Source organism: Rattus rattus, chromosome 8 (genome assembly GCF_011064425.1).
Source record: "Rattus rattus isolate New Zealand chromosome 8, Rrattus_CSIRO_v1, whole genome shotgun sequence".
NCBI classification, from domain to species: domain Eukaryota; kingdom Metazoa; phylum Chordata; class Mammalia; order Rodentia; family Muridae; genus Rattus; species Rattus rattus.
Window position 1 is genome coordinate 74533846 of NC_046161.1, and position 21278 is coordinate 74555123.

General features: G+C 41.7%; 2 protein-coding genes across 2 annotated transcripts in view; one reads left to right on the forward strand and one right to left on the reverse strand.

Annotated features, from left to right (window-relative positions):
• Positions 1-3439, forward strand: part of Myo6 (myosin VI) — a 142189-nt gene extending 138750 nt beyond the window's left edge. Inside the window, exon 37 of the mRNA XM_032909265.1 lies at positions 1-3439. This exon is cut by the window's left edge and continues 675 nt beyond it. The gene's annotated coding sequence lies outside the window, so the exon portion shown is untranslated.
• Positions 3440-5357: 1918 nt separating this feature from the next.
• The window catches only part of Impg1 (interphotoreceptor matrix proteoglycan 1), a 133028-nt gene continuing 117107 nt past the window's right edge, over positions 5358-21278 (reverse strand). Inside the window, exons 15-17 of the mRNA XM_032909816.1 lie at positions 12429-12624; positions 8020-8089; positions 5358-6080 (exon numbers count right to left, since the gene is read on the reverse strand). Coding sequence (XP_032765707.1) covers positions 6003-6080; positions 8020-8089; positions 12429-12624 — 344 coding nt within the window. The 3' untranslated portion in view covers positions 5358-6002. The remainder of the gene's footprint in view (positions 6081-8019; positions 8090-12428; positions 12625-21278) is intronic.

Consider the following 21278-nt stretch of genomic DNA (forward strand, 5'->3'; position numbering starts at 1 on the left):
TTTCAAAAGTCCATGGAAATAGATTTCCCTTTCTTGCAGTGTGCTTAGCGCCCTTGATCCCCAAATTCTAGAATTGTGGAAAGAGCCTTAATGTATAGAATGTCTTATGTGGAGGGAGGTGCTGGGCGTTTGCAGCACAGACATGGGATGCTTCTCTACCAAGCTCTGTGTTGCTCTTGGAATCTCCTCCCCTAATCCACGGTAGAGCAAAGGAAATTTGGATTCTTTAAATGACTAGAGGTTTTGATATAACTTTTTCATTTTGGAAGGGATGCAGGGTTGAGGCGGTGTTCTATGACTCTACTGGACTGAATTCCACTATTTTTTCCACTTCATCTCAACTGCAGTCTCTCCGTTTGAACCTTGTCCATGTTATTTCACGTCACTTAAGCTGGTGTACTGCTTCGGACAGCTCTCTTGCCCCTGTCCCTCCTCTGGGCATCCAGTTTGGCCTTTGAGACGTGGTAATTAGAGAGCTGCTTTGTAAACTTTGTAATCCAGAAGCCCTTGCACTTAGACATAGTTTGTTTCATGCTGCAGGAAGCCTTTAAAACACTCCCTTTGTGTGCTGTTTAGTCCTGATCAGATGTCAGCAGCTGGGGCTAATATTTACAACTTTAATATTAGGAATTTAGAGACAAAAAATACATCAAGGAGTTATGTTGACACCCAAAGGAGTCTTTGTATTTGAGAATAAAAGTAGAAAACAGAACTATTCTTCACACTCCCCTTGGTTTTTAAATACCCTGACCTTTGAAATTTCAGGATTTTTTTTCCTCTTAGCTCAGTTAGGAAAATACTTCCCAGCTGATGACATTCATGCCCAGAAGCCTCGGGCACTATTGTCAGAAGCACCCCTTTTGCAGTGTCATAGTACTGAAGTACTTACTGTTATGACATCGTGGAATGATTGTTTTTGTTAAGGGAATTAAATGGCCCTGTCTGTACTAATGATTGAAAATGTGAATGAGGTTTTTTCTGGAGGCTGTTTTACTGCTTAGACTTACTCTCGGTTGGTCTTGTGATGGGTGACAGAGGCGTGGTCATCGAAATAAACGACCTGTTCCTCCTCTTCCATGCTCACTTTTGATTGGTGTCTTTATTTGTGCAGGATACTGAGTAACCTTTATTTCCTAGTCAAAATGAATGTAGTCCTTGGGAAAAAAAAATCCAGTGGCCTAATGGATTCTTAGTGACTCCTCAGCTTGGCGCTGTTTGCTGAAGCACTTTTATGTATCTTCTAGATCTGCGAATAAGCACTAGATGAAAAATTCATCAAAAAGTGGGAATTATGGTAATAACAGATCTTAATATTTTAAAGAATTTATAGGAACTAAACGACAGCAAAGCATTGTTGAAAGTCTTTGTGGTTTTCGACTGATAATTCTCAGTCATCTCCAACCATTTCCTTCCTAATTGTGTCACCGAGTTGTCCTACAGTGATCTGTTTCAGATAGTCTCCTGAGTTAATTTTGCCAAGCGGGAGACCTGCCCTAATTCAGGCAGCCTTTGAGCCTTCTGCACCTCACAGCATCCAGGTCCTTCTAGGGAGACTTCAGAACATCATGTTCTGGAGCACAGCAGAAAGAGTGTTCCACAGGGCCTTGAGCCAGCTTCTCTAGCATGTTTTGTGGGTTCAGATCCACCAAGGCTATGCAAGAATTTGAGGCACCCTAATCAAATAACTCTTATTTTAATCAGTTTAAACCAATATATTATACAAGAAGAACTAATTTCTCTAATGTTTATCAGCTCCAGTTTCTTCCACCACAGTGGGTGTACGTTTTAATAGAACACAACAACAACAACATCAACAACATCAACAACAACAACAACAACATGATAGCAAGTGTTTCTGTGTTAATTCAGTTGAGACACAGTGGTTAAAGCCAGCAGCACAGTTAGATGTGTGTTAGTAGAGAGATAGGCTCTCGGTGAGTACAGGGATTTCTGGAGGCCTGGTGGTTCCCAAAGATTCAGCGCCTTCACTGTCATGGAGACCACCTGTGCACAGGTGTCTGAGACGAAGCAAAATAAATGAGTACTAGCATGTTAAAGGCGACTAGGGAGCCCTGAAGGTGACTAGCGAGGGTCTCACCATGGCATATAAAAAGTCCAGTGACCCCTTTAGTTTTACAAGAAAACCTCTTAAGGCAAAACTAGGAGTTGCTTGCAAGATTTAGATAATAGAAACCACAGGCAAAATAATAACAATAGATATTTATTACATGTCATCTTTATGGATTTTTTTCCATGCTGGGGATTGAACCCAGGGCTTCATACAGGCGAGGCTCTACCACGGTGGCGCCTCCCTGGCTTTTAGTTGGCTATTTTTGGAAGAGAGTTTCACTCACAGGTTACTAAAATGGTTCTCAGGGGATTCACGTATGTAGACCTTTGTTTTTCATTTTTCTTTTCTTTTTATCTTTAAAATACTTGATTTAGCAGAATAGTTATTGAACTAATCAGTCAATTAATACTGTTAATGATAATCTTACTTCTTTATATGAAAAAAGTTGTAGCAAGCCAGGAAGGTCATACAGTTTGCTGCCAGACCATGAAAAAGATGTAAATGCCTTTGCTTTAGCCACGGAGGGAAAACAATGTTTGTCCGCTTAGCAGATCCCTGGAGACTTACAAAGGGTTGTTCCTGGACTTTTCTGTTTGCCCTTAACACCAGTAAATAAATATTGAGTTTTAATTGGTTCCAGAAGATGCAGTAGCAGTGGAGGGGGAGAGGGCAGAGGACATTTCACAGTGAGGAGAAGGATGAGGTGTGGGAAGAGTGATAAGCATAGGGCAGAGCAGAGCCTTAGTGGAAGAAGGGAGATGCTGCAGCCCCTGAAGACTGCATTCAGTGGGGATGCAGGCACTCAGACACCCTAGACAGCCAACACTCTCAGGTCCTGGCTGAGTTTTGGGATGTATTTGCTACAGCTTAGGAGCAGAAATTAAGGTTAGTAAAGTTGGGTCGTGAGTCACCTGGCATGTAGACCTTAGCAGGTAAGAATGGTGCAGCGGAACTGGGGGCACCCAGGAAAGACCTTGGCATCTTTGATGCGAGCCATGTGCAAGGGCCAGTGGAGAGTCTGCCTGTGTCAGTGCTGCACCTTTTGATAATTTGGTCCAATTCAAATCAGCGTCTTCTTTCCCCTCCGTATGATGTAATTTTGATTCTTGGAAGCATTCCAGGAGATAATTAGGAAAAATTAATGCACATTGAAAACTGCACAATCTTTAATCTTAATTTTCATTGAAATGGAAACTCAACGTCAAATTACAAACAGACTTATTAAACAGCCACCGTTCTTCTCACTTCTGGAAGTTTGTCTATTTGTAATTGCTAATTTTTATTCATTTCCTCAAAAGTGTGTGTCTAATACTTTCCTAAAATACTGATGTACTGGAAACTCAAATAAATTGCCGTATATGTAGAACATATTTGTGTATTGTGTGCTTTTAATACGGGGTGCAAAATGTCACACTGTTGGTAGATTTCAGGTGGGGCATGTTGAGGATAACCCATGTGCTAGGTGGCGACATGGAGAGGCAGGCATTCCAGGGGACTGAAAACTCCTGAATCCTGACCAAACATGTGTATGTAATCTCTCTGCAGGGAACAAACATGGCTGTGTGAGAGCCACTAAACCCATTTAGACTAGAGGCAAACTGATCTTGGAGGGCTCAGCCCAGACTCTGACTAATCTGTGAGAAGAGAAAGTTCATAAAACCTGGTGACCCAAAGAAGACTCTTGTCTAAGGTTTGAACACCAGTCTGGAAAGCTTGCTCTGTGAAGAGTTTTGAATCTTCCACATTCCTGGTGGGTTTCTGAGAGCAGAAGGCTACTAGTATCTTTCTGGACCACTTTTTTTCTTTGGATGTCAAAACACAGGTGATAAAGGAGCATTTAACCTAAACTGGGACCCCCTCCTCACATTTTATACAGAATGGTTTACCTACTTAGCTTCTCTGTAAAAGCCTGACTTGCACTGCTTAGCATTGGACTACAATGTGGACGAGCGACCTGGGATGGGAAGGAGTAGACAGTTACCTCTCCTTAGGCAAGCATGTCACTTGCTTGTGATTGGCCTGTCATGCTTTTAGCAATTCACTTGCATCTGGGAGGTTCCAGGGACATGGGATTGGGTCGGTCAGTCTATCCTTGCTACTATTCACCCTGTGACCTTGTCACCATATACCAATGTGACGTTCTTATCCCAGATATAGGGCTTCCTTGGTGGGGAGCTTGGAGGAGCCCCTCATTTGACAGACCAACAGGAAGGAATTTAAAGTCTTGTATCTCTTCTCCATGTGAGAATACTGTTTTTCAAAATATGGTCTTCATTATGGGGAAATATTTTGGTTTGGTAGCTTTCTTGTTAAATATTGCTACCAATATTTATTTCACTGTCATAGCAATATTACAATAGCCTAATTCAGTTGCTTATCACATCCATGGAATGACTAGTGAAATATAGATAATCTTTATTATAAATCTATGAATATAGTACGTACATTTTTAAACTTAAGATTTTGCCCCAAATATATTTGACAATTGGATTTGAAAGAGATGCAGAGATAGGAATTTCCCGTCAAGTAGTACATTAACTGCTGAACTGTATTTCATTGGTACCAATATAGATACATACAGGACAGAGTGAAAACATTGTTCCCCTGGTGGAAAACGTCACATCATGTCACGGTGTACAGTCTCACCTCTTCAGCTTCTCACTGACGTAGTGTTTTCCTTCAAACTCCTCTTTTTTAGGGTAGCAACAAGAAGAGTAAGATTTTCCTGTGCTGTGTGTATCTGAGCCTTGGTATCTTTTTATTTTTTTAAGAGCAACACAGAAACCATGGGCAACAAAATAATCTACTGTGTAAGCAAGAACTGCTTATATAAAACCAGAATGCCTAAACACTTCGAAGAGCTGGGGGTGAGGAAGGAGAGGGAAGACACACACACACACACACACAGGGAGGGGGGGGAGAGGGAGAGGAAGAGAGAGAGAGAGAGAGAGAGAGAGAGAGAGAGAGAGAGAGAGAGTGCTATAGTGTGGAGCATACATATACTCATCATAGTTTTGATGCCACATTCATACACAAGAGACCCGACCCTCACACAAGTGATCATCTTTAAAACTAACATTTTTAAAATTTAGATTTTAAACTCTTGTGTGTATGAGTATTTTGCCTGCCCGAATGCATGTGCACCACATGGCTGCCTGGCACCGGCAGTAGTGGATTAGAAGAGGGTGTTGGATCCCCTTAAACTGGAATTAGGAGTAGTTGTGTTTCTCTGCTGGTTCCTCCGGAAGAGCAACAAGCGTTCTTAAACACGGAGCCTTCTTCTAGCCTTCCTCTCCACTGCCGACTAAAACATCAATTAATTTAAAAAATAGTGTGGGTGTGTCTCTTTGTGGTTATGTGCATGAGGGCACGGAGGCCAGAGGAGGGTGTTTGTGTTCTCTGGAGCTGGAGTTACAGGTCTATGTGAGCCACTCGATGTGGGTGTTGGGACCTAAACCCTGGTCTTCTGGAAGAGCAGTATATACTCTTAACCACTTAGCTACCTCTCTAGCCCAAATGATAATCCTTTAATTGTATATTCTAATATATAAAAGAACTAGATCCCCCAATACTGTACAACCTACAGAACAAGGTGTTCTTGTTGGAAATAAGCTTTAAGTAATAATTTAAAAGAAAAAAAAAACCCTAATTTTTTTCTACTTGAGTACTGTCCACAAATGTCAAATGTGTCCCAATGATTGCTTTGAGTTTTGACTAAAAATATGTGTACTCCCCTGGCTTAACTGTCATCAAATACATGACTGTTCTCTAGTTCAAGTATGTTGATCCTCAGAGTTAACTACATGCCTGTATTCCAATGACCACTGAGTATCTCCCTCCGTGTTTCAGAAGTTAACTGGTTACATTTTTCTTTAAGAAATAAAGTTGCCTTTCAACAGGGTTTAAAGCATAGTGCATATGATTCCAGCCTTTAATTTCCCTCCCAATCCTGGTCATCAAATTCTTCAAAATCTGTAGCTGAGAGTTCAGAATTTCTTTTCTTGACCACCTGGAAGACAAAGGGTTTTATTATAAGAACCGTTCAAAGTCAAACCAACAAGTCCTTCTGGTTCAACTTCCCTTGATGAGAGAGTGGGCTTGCCATTTAGGAAACCTTTGGAAGGTCAGAATGGCTTCCGTTCATTCATAAGTTTATAACCCATCGGGACAGCATCCTTTCCTTTCTTAAACCTAATACGTTTCCAGGATGATCATCTTTTGGAGCAAATTGTCTATGCATGAATTTCACCGTGTTTCTTCCTAGTTGTAGTGGGCACCACTAATCTATTACAGTAGTCCTCAAGGAACACACACGTCCTTCAGCCACCACAAAGCCTGTGACCTTGGACTCACAGCACTGACTTTTGTTGTTACTTATAGTCTCTCTCTCACCATGAAAAGACAAGCCTCTGGTATTTCAAGACTTAATTGCTGCTTGCTCCATCCTGGATGAAACAAGTTGTCTCTCAGTGTTAGCTCCATGCTTGGAAGGTTGACAGTTGAATACAGTTTTCCTTAGAAAAGCAAATCACCTTTCAAAATAGCATCACATTTTATCAATATCATAGCCCATGTCCTGTCATCGCTTCCGTGGCCCGTATCTAAAACTTGTTCTGCTTCTTCAGTTCTCCTGGTTCCAAAAATTCAGAGACTACATCTCATTCCCAGTGTGCACCTGAGTAAAGATGACTCCTTCTAGTCTCATCGTTACAGTGTCCTTGATGGTTGGTCAGCTGGTAACCACCCCGCGTGTGGGTGTGAGGAATTTGTTTTATTGATTGTCTCTAGTGTGAGCAATGGTTGTGTCTACCAATTGTTATAATCCAAGATTTCTTATAGTTAAAAAAATAGGTAATTTGGGGACAAAGATGTCCAATCTTTTCCCTCAAAGTTATTTTTAAAAAAGGTAAAGCTCTTTAAATTATATATACCCTGATTATGAGCACTTTTTAAAAATATATATAAAATAATCTTGGTAAAGTAACTTGTTTTATAAAAGACCTTAACTTTAAAGACTTTCTGAAGTTGCTCACATTTCACAAATAATGCTGATTCTACACACACACACACACACACACACACACACACACAGACACACACACACACACGCACAGACCTGCACAGACACACACAGATGCACACAGACACAGACACACACACACACACACACACACACACACACACACACACACAGATGCACACAGACACAGACGCACACAGACCTGCACAGACACACACACAGATGCACACAGACACAGATGCACACAGACACACACACACACACACACAGATGCACACAGACACAGACGCACACACACACAGACACACACACAGACACACACACCCGCACAGACGCACACAGACGCACACAGACACACACACACACACACACACACACACACACACACACACACACACACACGGTGATTGTTATTTGAAATAAAAAGAAACTCAAGCCAGCTGTGGTGACTGGTACCCACCACCACGGCACTTCAGAGGCCAAGGCAAGAGGATGAAAAGCTCATGGCCAGCCTGGGCTCTACAGACTATTTCCAAAAGGAAAGAAAAAGGAATTTAAGCATAACTTATAGGAAGTTATTCAGGGCCAAGAATGTTATTATTTTAAAAATTTCAGTTTTGTAAAAACACAGCTGATTACTCAAATTTCTTTTCAAAAACAGCTTGTGACTATTATAAAATACGAAGTCTACTTCTGTGATTTCATTATTTTGTCTACATATTTCAGTTGCTGGGTATTCAGTCTCCGTCCTTGCATCAGGGAATGCCACTTCCCACTCATCCTCAGTTCTAAAAGTCTACCAAATAAAGAGCAGGTGCTTGATGGATCCCCATTAAACAGTTTTAAAAAAGGGGCAGGTGTCGAACTGGCTCTATTTTTCTTTTCAAAATTCAACCTGCTTCAACTAACAAAGGAAGTTCAACCTTACCTTATTTTGCTGACGTTGTAGCTTTTTAACACTAGGTTGCCGAGCTTGGTTTGTAGAGTGATCTGGTGGCCTGCAAGAAAGAAAAAAACAAAACAAAACAAAACAGCAGTATCATCTTCTCTCTCACAGTAAGGATAGCTAGGCTGCTGCTGTCTTGGAATTGAAATTATGACAGGTGAATGAACGCACTTCGCACAGCCCCACAGGCACAACCAGTGGAGTTTCTCCTCTCGGCTGGCTGGCTTACTTCTTGGGCACTGGTCTCAGACGGGTAGACAGAAACTCATGGGAAAGAGGGGAGTGTGAGCTCATCGTGCAAGGAGGCAGTGATTGTTCAAGCAAAGCATTGAGTTGTGACTGCTCAAAAACGCTATCAGAGCATTTTGTTCACAATGCTATTCAAGTAAGGGTTAGTCGTAACTGCTGTTTACAATTCCAGACTTATTATATTGTATACTTTCTCTTCATCGTATACATGGCTTCAGTTCATATTTTTCCTTATAAAATAGGCATACTATCTGGAGGATTTTGTCCTGTACAGGTTCCCTTACAAGTAAACGCTTATTTCTCTCAATCGTTTAAAATGTGTGTGTGTATTTCTTTATCTTAACTTCTGTGACAGTCAATAGGTTTGCATAGCAGATTTTTAGTAACTTCACCCACCGTTCTCCTATCCTACACCTCTCGCCCTTTCCTCTCTGAACATCTTTGAACCCTTCTATCTCTGAACAACAGTACATTTCCTCACCCTAGGTGAGAAACACTCACCCTTTGAGTTTCTCCTCAGCTGCATTCCCAGTTTATCTGGGTATGGAAAATGGAGAGGCTGATCTGGCCTAAATTTGTTTTGGGCACACATGGGTAAGATGGAATTGTGACCTCTGGTTCATTCTTAGGGACAACCCTCTCATTACCATCTTATGTCTATACAGAATTAGATATATGTGTACAGTTAATATCAAATGCATTATGGGATGGGACATACATGGTAGGAAAAGTAAATTAAATAACCAATCTATCAATCAAGGTAGAGAACCACCCAAACCATGCCCCTTAGTAGCCTGCTCTTCCTTCTCTTAGACACCATAAAATGAAGGCTCCAGGCTACAGCCAGTGAGCCTTGAGTATTCCCAGTCATGCGACTCATTGTCAGTCTTTAATAGCGTATCCTCCTGTAATCCACTCTGTCCAGTTACCTTCTGTAATTCCATGTGAGTCCCTATTTTCAACTCTTTTGGTTAGAGGCCAAGAACCTAGAAGCACCTGGCCCAGAGCAGTGAATAGGTATAACTATAAAAGTTGTTTAAAAGTAGAGTATCCAAGCTTTTCTAGAGATGCTGAAAGATTTTCTTGAACGAGGATGATTCTGATGTACAGATCCACCAGCAGTAATGATTAGAAGTGGCACAGCTCTCGATGACACATTATCTGTACTGGATACTATTAACCTTCTAGACAAATTCATGAGCGACACACAGCATCCCAGCTGTGCTTGGACGTCCCTGTCTACAGCGAGACTGAGGACCTTCTGTATTCATTCGTCTTGGGATTTCTTCTATGAATAGCATTTCTGTACTCATTGCTTACTTCATCATTAGGATGTTTGTATTTTACAGATCACATTCCTCCTCCTCTTCTCCTTCTATTATTATCATTATCATCATCATCATCATCATCATCATCATCATCATCATCATCTTGGTTATAGTATAGGCTATATTTTTCTTTAATCTTATTGTTTATTTGTTAGTTTCATTTTGGACCCCCTTTTTTGCCTGTGTCTGCCAGGGAAATATTAATGTCTTCTGGAAGTGGTGTCTCATTAGGTTGGCCTTTTTGATTACAGAAATTCTGTTTTGTTTTATGAACAGGGAGTCTGGAAGCTGGAACTGGCTAGTTTTGACACTTGCAGCTGTCCTCCTGCCTCAGTTTCTGAAGAGCTGGGCCACCAAACCTGGTTCTAAAGTCATTTCTTCAGGCTTAGTTAGTTCTGCTTTTGTAAATGGGAGGCAGCTGTACTCCAGCCGTAGTGGCTGGTTCATTCCTTTCTGGTCCATCTGCCCTGCTTTCTAAAAGAAACTCTCTGGTGTAGAAGGATCTTTCCCGAAGGTTGCCTTTCTCTGCTTATCACCCATCTGGGTGTCAAGAAGATTATTTTGTGTCAGTTTTGCTATCTTACAGAAGCCACACATCTCTGTACTTTATCATCTGTCTTCTCTTACACTTTCTTGTTTCCAAAGGGGCTTTATAAGCAGAACATTGAACCCACATGAAACTGTGTTCATGCCTCAACTGTAACGGACATAGGGAGAGCCCATGCACACTCGTCAGTTTCACTTCTCGGATACCCTGCACTGCACATTCTTAAGAACGGGCTTTGCGCTGGCACTTTATGGCCTCAGTAAGCTCATGGGTGGGCTCTTTCGGTCTTGTTATCCAATAAGGAAACTACACGTTAGAAACTACATGTTCATCGCTATTTCTTGACCATTTCTTACTTGATTACTAAACTGCACTTTTAAACCATAATCTGACCCAGAACCTTGCTCCCTAGTCACGATCAGGTAGTTATTTTAAAAGTGATGACGCCTTAATAGGACAGAGTGAGTATTATGAAGGAGAGAAGAAATCTCTCTATTTTCTTGCAGGTGGAGTCTTGGGAGGTAGATGGCCATGTGGCCTAGTGGAACATAGGGGAGTATGGCCATGTGGGTGAGCAAGAGGGGGATGAGGGAACCAGAACCACCTGCCTGCCATGGCAGCAACAGCAAGCATTTGGTTGTGTGCCTGAAGGCTGTGGTTGAGAAAGACCGGATGTGCTCTTGACAGTGGCCTACGGCTGGCCTTTTCTGTGTGTCCCACAGTCTGAGGCGAACCCTTGTGTTTTCTGCTCTCTTCCAGAGCACACATCCATGTCTGGTCACATCTTGGTTCCTTCCCATGTCCACCGAAGAGCTTCCCTCATCCATTCTGATCTGGGTAGAAATCACTTTAAAATACTTAAAGAATTAACTATTTTAATCATTAAAAATGTCACTGTGCAAAATACTGTGCAGATGGTTCACTGGATGAAGTGCTTGTCATGCAAGTATGAGGATCTGAGTTAGGTCTCCGGAAACCTAGTACGGCCTGACAGGTAGTGAGTGTCTTTAATATCAGGGCTTCTCTGGTGAGATAGAAAGTGAAACGGTTGCCATGGAAGCTTGTGTTAAGCTAGCCTGGCATGTGCAACAGTAAACAAGAAATTCTGTCTCAAGCTAGGACAGAAGTAAGGAATGACACCTAAGGTTGACCTCTGACCTTAAAACACATTTGGTGCCATGTATATCTACCTACCTATATACATACACATACATACATACATACATACATACATACATAGACATACAGACACACAGAGAGAGAGAGAGAGAGAAAGGAGAGAGAGAGAGAGACAGAGACAGACAGAGAGAGCAGACAGAGAGAGACAGACAGAGAGAGAGGAGAGGAGCAGAGATACAGAGAGATAGTCAGAGACAGAGACAGAGACAGAGACAGAGAAAGAGACACACAGAGAGAGAGAGTGTGTGTAAGAGAGTGAGCTGTCTATAAAACAAGTCCATTTGGTTTCATGTTTTCTTAGAAAATTCTTACAAGTTAATGCTACATAAATAAGGACACTGAGAGAACAGGCAATGGGATGAGTTAAAAAGCATGCTGACTTTCTCTATCCGTTAGTTTTCTTATGATGAATGATGCAGTTGTTCTTGTAAACAGAATGGCCCATATTTCACTCACTCACACACACACACACACACACACACACACACACACACACACACACACACACACAGAGTTGTTGAAGGTAGTAAAACTACTCAAGTCTTTTTTGCTTTTCTTTGGGACAAGAACAAATACGAAGGAAAGCCTTGCACAAGATTCCCAAGTGTGACCCTTGCAGTGCTAACGCTGCTGTGCTTGAGCCCTGATCCCACCTCTGGTTAGATGTAGGGTAGAGAAAGGTGAGAGGAGCAGGTTTTCACGAGGGTCCCAGAGTCTCCTGCTAATCTCCAGCCAGCTCTGCCAGCAGCATATGATTTCCTTTATCTACAAAATGATTCTATTTTTTGACACTCACTAACAACATGCACAACAGTGTGACTATATCATTCTGACTTCCCAAATATCACTTGTGTGCATTACAATATATTTACCCTTAATGGTGAGGGCACCTTAAAGAAGCTCTTGGCAAGCAGAGTCCTGTATCAACATATCCCCCTGCCTGTTTTATACATAATTTAACTTATAATATCCAAAATAACACTTTTGATTGGTGTCTATAGGAGCGCATGAATTTATCCAAATTGTAGCTTTCTCAGAGTATGAACGATGGATTCTTCTTGGGTCTGCAGTCTACATACTTGACCTACCTGCATGGGGCTGCTTGTCCTTGATTGGCTTCACAAGTCTTTCCAGGAGGACAGAGGTTCAGTTCCTGGTATTCCAGGGTCCCGTGGCTCTCATGTCCCTGTCTGCAGCGACACTCTGCTTCCTCTGTCCACTCATTCTTTATACACTGGGCGAATTTGCCACAGTCTAGGAATTTGCAGGGATCTGCCTGATCAGCTGCAAGAGATCGGGCAGAAACTGATGAATGCCTGGGCATCTGAACAGTGTGACAGCAGCAGTCAAAAGACAGCAAACGTATCTGCCGTCACCCAAGTTTTGGAGTGGGCTCTACTGAACTGGTTAGGCTGGAGGGAAATGAGAAACACACTTTGTATCTTTGATAAACGAATCTAGACCAGGACAGTAATATATTTAGCTCCAACTGTAATTATGCACAGACTTTGGAGCACAGCAAAGTCATCTGCAGGCCCTGTTCAGACAGATGCCTTCAGGAGGGAATTGTAAATCTAGAGCAACTCAGGATGCTTAGTCTGGGAGCACACCAGCATCATCAGCTTGGGCTTGCTCATACAGAACAGACAGTGAGCCCACGCCAAAGTGTCAAACGTATAGCCATTGGATTACTGTCCTTTCTGCATCGAAAGGGTTTCCTTTTTAATCATATTACTGGGTCCATTATGTACATAGGTCCAGGTTAGGCAGCCGTGTGTAAAACCATTCTTTCCTGAAATCCCAAAAAATCATTTACATAGTTAATTCTACATATGAGTTCCAATTTGTAGACCACTATGAGTTTGAAATAAAGATGAATCAAGTCAACATAGCAGGGGTGGTTTTAAAATGAGAGCCAGTGAGGTGACTCAGTGAGTCACAGTACCAGCCATGAAGCCCAATATCTCAAGACTGAGTTCCTGGATGGATGCACATGATAAGAAGGGAGAACTGACTCTCATAGATTGTCAGTTCTGACCTCTGCATGCGCCCCAGCATACACACCTACAGTATACATACATATAAATAAAGTGTTATAAAAATTAAATATGCTTCTCTTGCATGTTTAAGATGGGGACAGATGTTACATCAAAGACAGCAGCAGGGCAGAGGCATAGAGGGAAAAAGAGAAAGCAGGAAAGATCCAGCCAACAAGGAACAGAAGCAAGTATGGAAAAGATCAGAGTTGAGACAGAGAAGGCATATTAACATAATTTCTGAATGCCACATTGAGATATTTTGACTTAAAACAACAACAACAACCAGACACCACTTTATCATTGCCACCTCAGTAACCACAGGGATTTGCATATTTCAAGCAATAGGGTCCACAGAGGATTTTGCCCAAGGAAAGACTATGATCAGAAATGTGCTTCAGAATATTCGGAATTAGAACCTGTATGTATTTAAGTATTATGATGACTTCAGAAACCCACTGGGCCAATATTTCCCTGGTGGGAACATTTATAGAACTCTGATTCAGCAGGATTTGATATGCTTTATACTAAAAAGAGACACGCTGGCTAAATAAGTTTAAAGAATGCTATGTGACTATTGATGAGAATGTAAATTTGTGCAGTCATTATGGAGAAGAGAATGTTGGCAGTCTCCAATTAAAAATAGAACCACCAACAATCCAGCAATACCACCATTGAGTATGTACTTATGGTGGTTTGAATAAGAATGGCCCTCACAGGTCATATATTTGAATGATTAGTCACCAGGGAGTGCATGCATTTGAAAGGATTAGAAGGATTAGGAGGTGTGGCCTTGTTGGAGTAAGTGTGGCCTTGTTGGAGTAGGTGTGGCCTTGTCGGAGTAGGTGTGGCCTTGGAGTAGGTGTGGCCTTGTCAGAGGAACCATGTTGCTAGGGTGGGTTTCCCAGTGTCTCTCTTTCTGCCTGTTGCCTACAGATTGCAATGTGAAGCTTTCAGCTACATTCCCAGCACTATGTCTGCCTGTATGTTGCCTTATTCTCTGCCATGATGAGCCTGGACTAACCCTGAAACTCTAAGCAAGACCTCAATTAAATGCTTTCTTTTATAAGCTTGTTTTGGTCAGTGTCTCTTCACTAAGACACTACTCAAAGAAAATAAAATCAGTACAGTGCAGAGACATCTGCACTTCCACATTTACTGCAGTACTATTCACAATGAGAACAACCTGAGTGACACTAACTGTTGGATAAAACAGTTGACACACACACACACACACACACACACACACACACACACACACACACACACACACGGAATACTATTCAGATGTAAAACCAAGAAATTTGGTTGGTGAGTTGATTCAGCACTTAAGAGCACATACTAGTTTTGCAGAAGACCAGAGATCATTTTCCATCGCTGGGTGGGTCATAATCACCTCTAGCTATAGCTCCAGGAGATCAGGCAGCTTTTGTGAATTTGTGGGTACCTGCACTCTGCTCTGTCTTGCAATATGTTCATTCTCTCTCTCTCTCTCTCTCTCTCTCTCTCTCTCTCTCTCTCACACACACACACACACACACACAATCTTTCTTTCTTTCTCTAAGGTAAAAGTAAATATCTAAAAGATCCCACAAATCAAAGAAATCCTTTCATTTGTAACACATAACCTAACTTTGGGGACAGTATGGGAACACAGAAGGACAAACATTGCATGATCCCTGTCACACCCAGGGTTAAAAACATTGCTTTTGCGAGCAGAACAATGAGTCCCAGGTTCTGGGAGCACTGAATGGAGATTGGTTCACAAGTGCTGAGCTGTGGTCAGATGAGAGGAGGAATTCTAAGTGTCCTAATACACAGGACTGTGACAATGATTAATAATAATGCATTCGGTCTCTCAAAGCAGCTAGGAGAGAATATTTGGAATATTTCTCATTATAAGTAAATGATATTTGTATATTAAATTTTTATCCATAAGTAATTATAGATATATTGGTTGTCTTGAGAACTAAATATATACATATGCTGAACCACTACAACGTATCTAATAAATCTGTACAATTATTGTATGTCAACATAAAATAAAACAGGGAGATAGTGGCATGTGTCTGTACTTCTAGCCACTTGTGAGGTCTGCTCAAACCATGGCTTTGGAGAGTGGCTTGGGCAATGCGCTGAGACCCCTATCTTAAAAAAAAAAGATAATAAAACAGGAACTAGAAAACGTCCATCCTACAAAAGAAACATAATAGGTCCTCTGTTTTCTTTCTCTGTTCTCTTTTAACCTTCAGTATCACCTCTTTCTATTTTTACTTCTAAATCTCGTGGGCTCATTACTAGGATATGTCTACTCTGGCTAGCTCCTCTGACCAGCCAGAAGAGCTAGGAAGCCATGCAGATGGGCAGGAAACCGGTACTCTCTATCCTCCCTGTTCCTGTCAGGCTCCCTCTCATGGTGGGAGGCTCTGAGCCAGGGAGATGAATGTGACCAACCCAGTGTTTTGTTTTGTTTTTTTGAGGCAATATCCTTAAAAGGATGGTTTGGGCCTCCCAGCAAGATTACTAAAGATTACCTCTTTGTGCGAGGTTCAATTTCTCTGTAGCTTCCCCGTCTCATGTTGGCAAGGCTAGCATGTTAAGGAACTGTGTCACTGGTGAGGCAATAACTCAGATTCCCACTGACGTCCAGGACGCACTTTGGCAAATCACAAATGTCAGCAACTAGTGTGTACTTGAAAACAGAAGTGGTGTGTGTGTGTGTGTGTGTGTGTGTGTGTGTGTGTGTGTGTGTGTGTGTGTGTGTGTGTGTGTGTGTGTGTGTGTGTGTGTGTGTGTGTGTGTGTGTGTGTGTGTGTGTGTGTGTGTGTGTGTGTGTGTGTGTGTGTATGTGTGGTGTGTGTGTGTGTGTATTTTTGGTATGTGTGCATGTGTATGTTTGGTGTGTGTGTGTATGTGTGTATGTGTGTGTGTGTATGTTTGGTGTGTGTGTGTGTGTGTATGTGTGTGTGTGTGTGTTTTGGTGTGTGTGTGTGTGTGTGTGTGTGTGGGGGGTATGTTGAGACTCCATTTCTTTCTTAACCATAGATACTTAACTTGGAAAACTGACACAAACAAACAAACAAACAAACAAATAAACAAAATGCTTCCCCTCTGAGGCCAATAGCAAAACTCTATTTAAAATAATAATATAACAAATATTCATATTTTGTATTATTAACAATAAATTATAACAATAAAGTAAAAACTATATTTAGAGTACAATAAAATATTCAAAGAGTGTGCCTATTAAATAAGTGTTTCTATTTTTACCATAATTTCCTTTTGTCTTGCCAGGTATAATTTAAGTTATACAATACACAGGCAGCATTTGGGGCAATGACTTTAGCCAAACTGGAAGTCCTGAATCAGATGTGAGGAATAAATGAAACCATTTTATAAATTAGTTGGAATCCTCGTGTTGTTTATTCAGGACCAGTCAACAGAGAAGGAAGAGTCTTTAAGTCGCCACGCTCAGGTTTTATTTGCAGTATATTCCATCCTAGATACTAAGATAACATCCGTTTATTCGACAAATATCAACACGGCCTTTCAAAGCTTTCAGCACTAAGAATGTCTAACTCATATCTGTGCTGTATGTTTTACGTCAACTTGACACAAGCTAAAGTCATCCGAGAGGAGGGAACCCCGATTAAGAAAAAGCCTCCAAGAGCTCCGGCTGCACTGCATTTTAAAATCAGTGATTAATGTGGGAGGGTCCAGTGGTGCCATCCCTGGGCTGGTGGTTCTGGGTTCTATAACAAAGCAGGCTGAACAAGTCATGCGGAGGAAGCCAGTAAGCAACGCCCCTCCATGGTGACGTCATCACCTGCTGCCTCTAGGTTCCTGCCCTGTTGGAATTCTTGTTCTGACTTCTTTCAGTGCTGAACAGTGCTGTGGCTGTGTAAGTCAAACAAACCCTTTTCTCCCCAACTTGCTTTGATCACGAAGTTTCAGTGCAGCAATAGAAATCCTAAGAAAGTATACATTTAAGTTTTCTACTCATACAGAACATCTACAACTTAGAACTTTGAAGATAGAGGGTATGTTAGAGGCCGTCTAACAGACTGGGTCTCTTAGCAAATGAAGAAGCCAAGATACTGGGTGTTGCTAAGAGCATGTGTGTGTGCACGCAGCTTCTCTAACAGGTTCTCAATTCTGTCACCTTGTGGACTGTGTGACATGATCCAGGGAAGTCACAGCCCCAAGGCAGAGCTGTGGGATGTTTGCTAATATGGCAGATGCTGGCAATCACAGTTAATTAGTCTCACTACAGAAGAGGCCATGCTTACAAGACTAATTTAAGAAGCAGTTCTCACAGCTCCCTTCCATTGCATTATATTCAAAGCATTATTCCTCAGGGCTGGAGAGAGGGCTCTGATTAAGAGTAAATACTGCTCTTTCAGAAGACCAGAGTTCGATTCCCAGAACCACATTAGGGGGGCTCATATTACTTCAAATTTTGGTTCTAGGGAATTGAGTGTCTCCTGGCATCTGAGGGTATTGTACGAACCCGTACTTACATACATATGTACACATAAGTAAAATAAAAATAAAATCTTAAAAAGGAAATTTTGTTTCTGGGTACTGTGAAAGATGGTCTTATTCATATACACATACAGATAAGCACATCTGCAATTTTCAAAGGCTGTCAATCAGGTTGACCGTGGGGAGGAAAAGCCACAGATAGGTAGAAAAGATTAGCCTCTTGACAAATGAAAGTTCAGTAGAACTCACTTTGTTCTTAACTTTTCAGTGTGTGTGTGTGTGTGTGTGTGTGTGTGTGTGTGTGTGTGTGTGTGTAACATCACACATGTGTGGAGGATAACCTTTGGAAATCCTTGCCTTCTGCCATGTAAGTTCTGGGGATCGAATGGATGTCTGTAGGCTGGGCAGCAAACACCTTGTCCACTGAGCCATTTCAATGGCCTTGAAGAGCTTTCTGAAGCAAAATCCACCTTATCATTGTCCTTCTTCGTTATACCCCAGAGAGCTTTCTCTTTAGAATGATGGATTCATTCCTAATTCCTAGATAAGCCATACAATAGTTTGTCTCTTCCTTAATTCAACTGTGGACATTTGCAGAAAACATATTGGTATGGCTGTCCTACTCTTTGCTACCAAACTAGCTGATGATAATTATCTATAAATGGTATAGCAACAACCTAAAATTTATTGTCTTTATATTGTCCCCATGGCTTTAAAAGAGGGCAAGGAGGCCTGAGGTCAACAGCAGACTACAAAGATAAAGGAGATGGCATTTTACAGGGAAATATTTTTAAGTCATAATCACATTGTATGTAGAGTTGAGGGAGCAAAGTTCTCACAAGTTGCTTTATAGACTGACTGCTCCATAACTGCTTTAGCGTTTTAAATGTCCTTAAATCTCTTTTAAATAGAGTCTTTTCTCTTTGAGGAGGGTCTCACAGTATAGAGAGGCTGCACCAGAGCTCACTGTGCAGCCTAGATTGGCCTCAGACTTGTCACAGTCCTCTTGCTTCAGCCTCTGAGTGCCACCAAGCCTGGTTTCTCAGATTGCTCTTCTGTTGGCTCCAGAAAGGAATTTGACAAGAAGAGCCACCACTGTCAACAGATGCTAGCATGGTTCTGCCTATTCTCTGAGACTTAGTGTAATTCCTCGATGGCAGAATGACTTAATATTCTGTCTTTAGCCAGTGTAGATGGTTCTTCTGCAGATCACATACGATAATCTCTCAGCCTAGGATACCTGGCATTAGTGATGTGAGAGTGTCAGTTGAAATTAGCAGATGATGGGGTTCAGATTCATCAAGGTACCTGGAGGATTTGAGCTAATGTTTGACATCCCATGTGGATTCTCACCATAGGCAGAGGACACTCATGCCATCATTCTTGAAATGCCCCCAGGGATTATGATCCAGAGCCTCTAGCCACCTCAGGGGCAGAAACTCACATTGTCAAGAGTCATTGTGTTTAGCACCATGCCAAGCACTTTCAATACACATTTTTGTTAATACTTGCAACAGCTTTCCATATATATATATATATATATATACATATATATATATATATATCATATACATGGAAGAGAGGGTAGGAGGACACAGAGAATATTATATATTATATAATATACAGATATAGATATATTGTAACACATACATATACATGGAAGAGAGGGTAGGAGGACTCAGAGAAGAATATCATATGCATATTATATATTATATATAATATATATTTATGTATATAGGCTGTGAACCACTATGCCTGGCCCTGTACTACTTTTATAATTCAATTATCAGGTATAAACCAAGGTCAACACTCACTTCTATTTATAACGTTTATATTTCCACATCTGTGTTAGACTACATTCTGTGGTTCAACTACAGGGTTTCTGTAACACATGCTTCAAGACCCTCCGAGTTGAGAGAGGCTGCAAGTGGATAGGAGTCCGCCCCCTCCACATCAGCACCTCCTCTTACCAGCCGATCCAGGCTTTCATGACTATGTATGTTGAATAAAGGTTGTCCCAAGTAAACAGAAGCTCAAAACACTGCCGAGCTCTGGCATGAGGCAGAACATTTCTCACAGGAAGCACGAAGGCTCCATTTCTTTTCATCTGTTCACCATGACAGCAATGAACACGGCTTGAAATGGGTGCACTGCTGTGTGTATCTTCTGAGCTTTCTGGCGTAAGCACATTCTCTGTATCAGTTTCCTGGACTCGCTTATATAATGTGTTCTGTATGCATTTCAAAGGGCCTGAAGAGCTTTCCCAACCTGCTTGCTGAGGAAGGTACCTCCTGTCTTTCCACCAGGCAGGTAAAACCACCTGAATGTCCCCCGATGCCTTGAACACTTTGAAGCATTTTCTAGTTCAAGATTAAAAGATTAAGGTTCTTGGGGCTGGAGAGGTGGGTCAGCTTTAAAAGCACTTGCTGCTCTTCCAGAGGTCCTGAGTTCAGCTCCCAGGACCTTGTGGCCCACAGCATCCATTATTCTAGTTTCACAGGGGGGAGGGGGTCGGTCAAAAGCTTTCTTCTGACTTCCATGGGCACTAGGGATGCCACATTGGTGCAGGTACATATAATGCAAGTAGACATTCACATACATAAAATAAATAAACTCCCCAAAGGCTTTCAATTTTTAAAAAGTATAGGGAATTGGTGTCTTCATGAAGATTACAGGCCCTTGGTGGGCCAACACTCTCTTTTTCAAGTCTTTTTCTGGTCTCAAGTGAGTTCATGTTCTCTAGATCTTGAAGTAATATTCTCCTGCCCCCCTGGCCTCTGAGTACTGCCACTACCTAGGCCTCCAGTGATCTTCCACTGCATCCCATCGCCTCCAGGACACGCTCATTGGTTATTTTGTAGGTTGGGCATTGACTACTCACTCTCTCCAACATTTATAACAGCAGCACCTTGCACTGTCACCATGACACTCACACACCGGATAGAGAGAAAAGCTTCTCTTTTTGGGCCAGACCCAATGAAGAGTGTGGTTTCAGCTGGGATAGAGTCAGCCTTTACTTGTATCCAGTTATTCTCTTCTTTAGGGAAATGGGCAGAACTCTGGACCTTTGAAATGCATACAAAATGCACGCTATAAGCAAGTCCAGGAAACGGATACGGAAAATAAGCTTACACCGGAGGAGAGGGATTTTGACTTGGGTGGAGGAAGAGAGGCCAATACAGAAGGAAAGGGAGGGAAGAGGGAAACTTCACACTAAAGATTTCCTACATAACACACACACACACACACACACACACACACACACACACACACACACCACATCAATCTAAATGAAGTTCCTTTTCTTGGGCTTACAATGTTTCCTCCAAGAGCCAGAGACTGTCTAATAAAGACCCCAATACTAAGCATGAGAAACTCCTTTTCTAGCTGTTAGCTGGGGGATTCCAAGAGACTCAC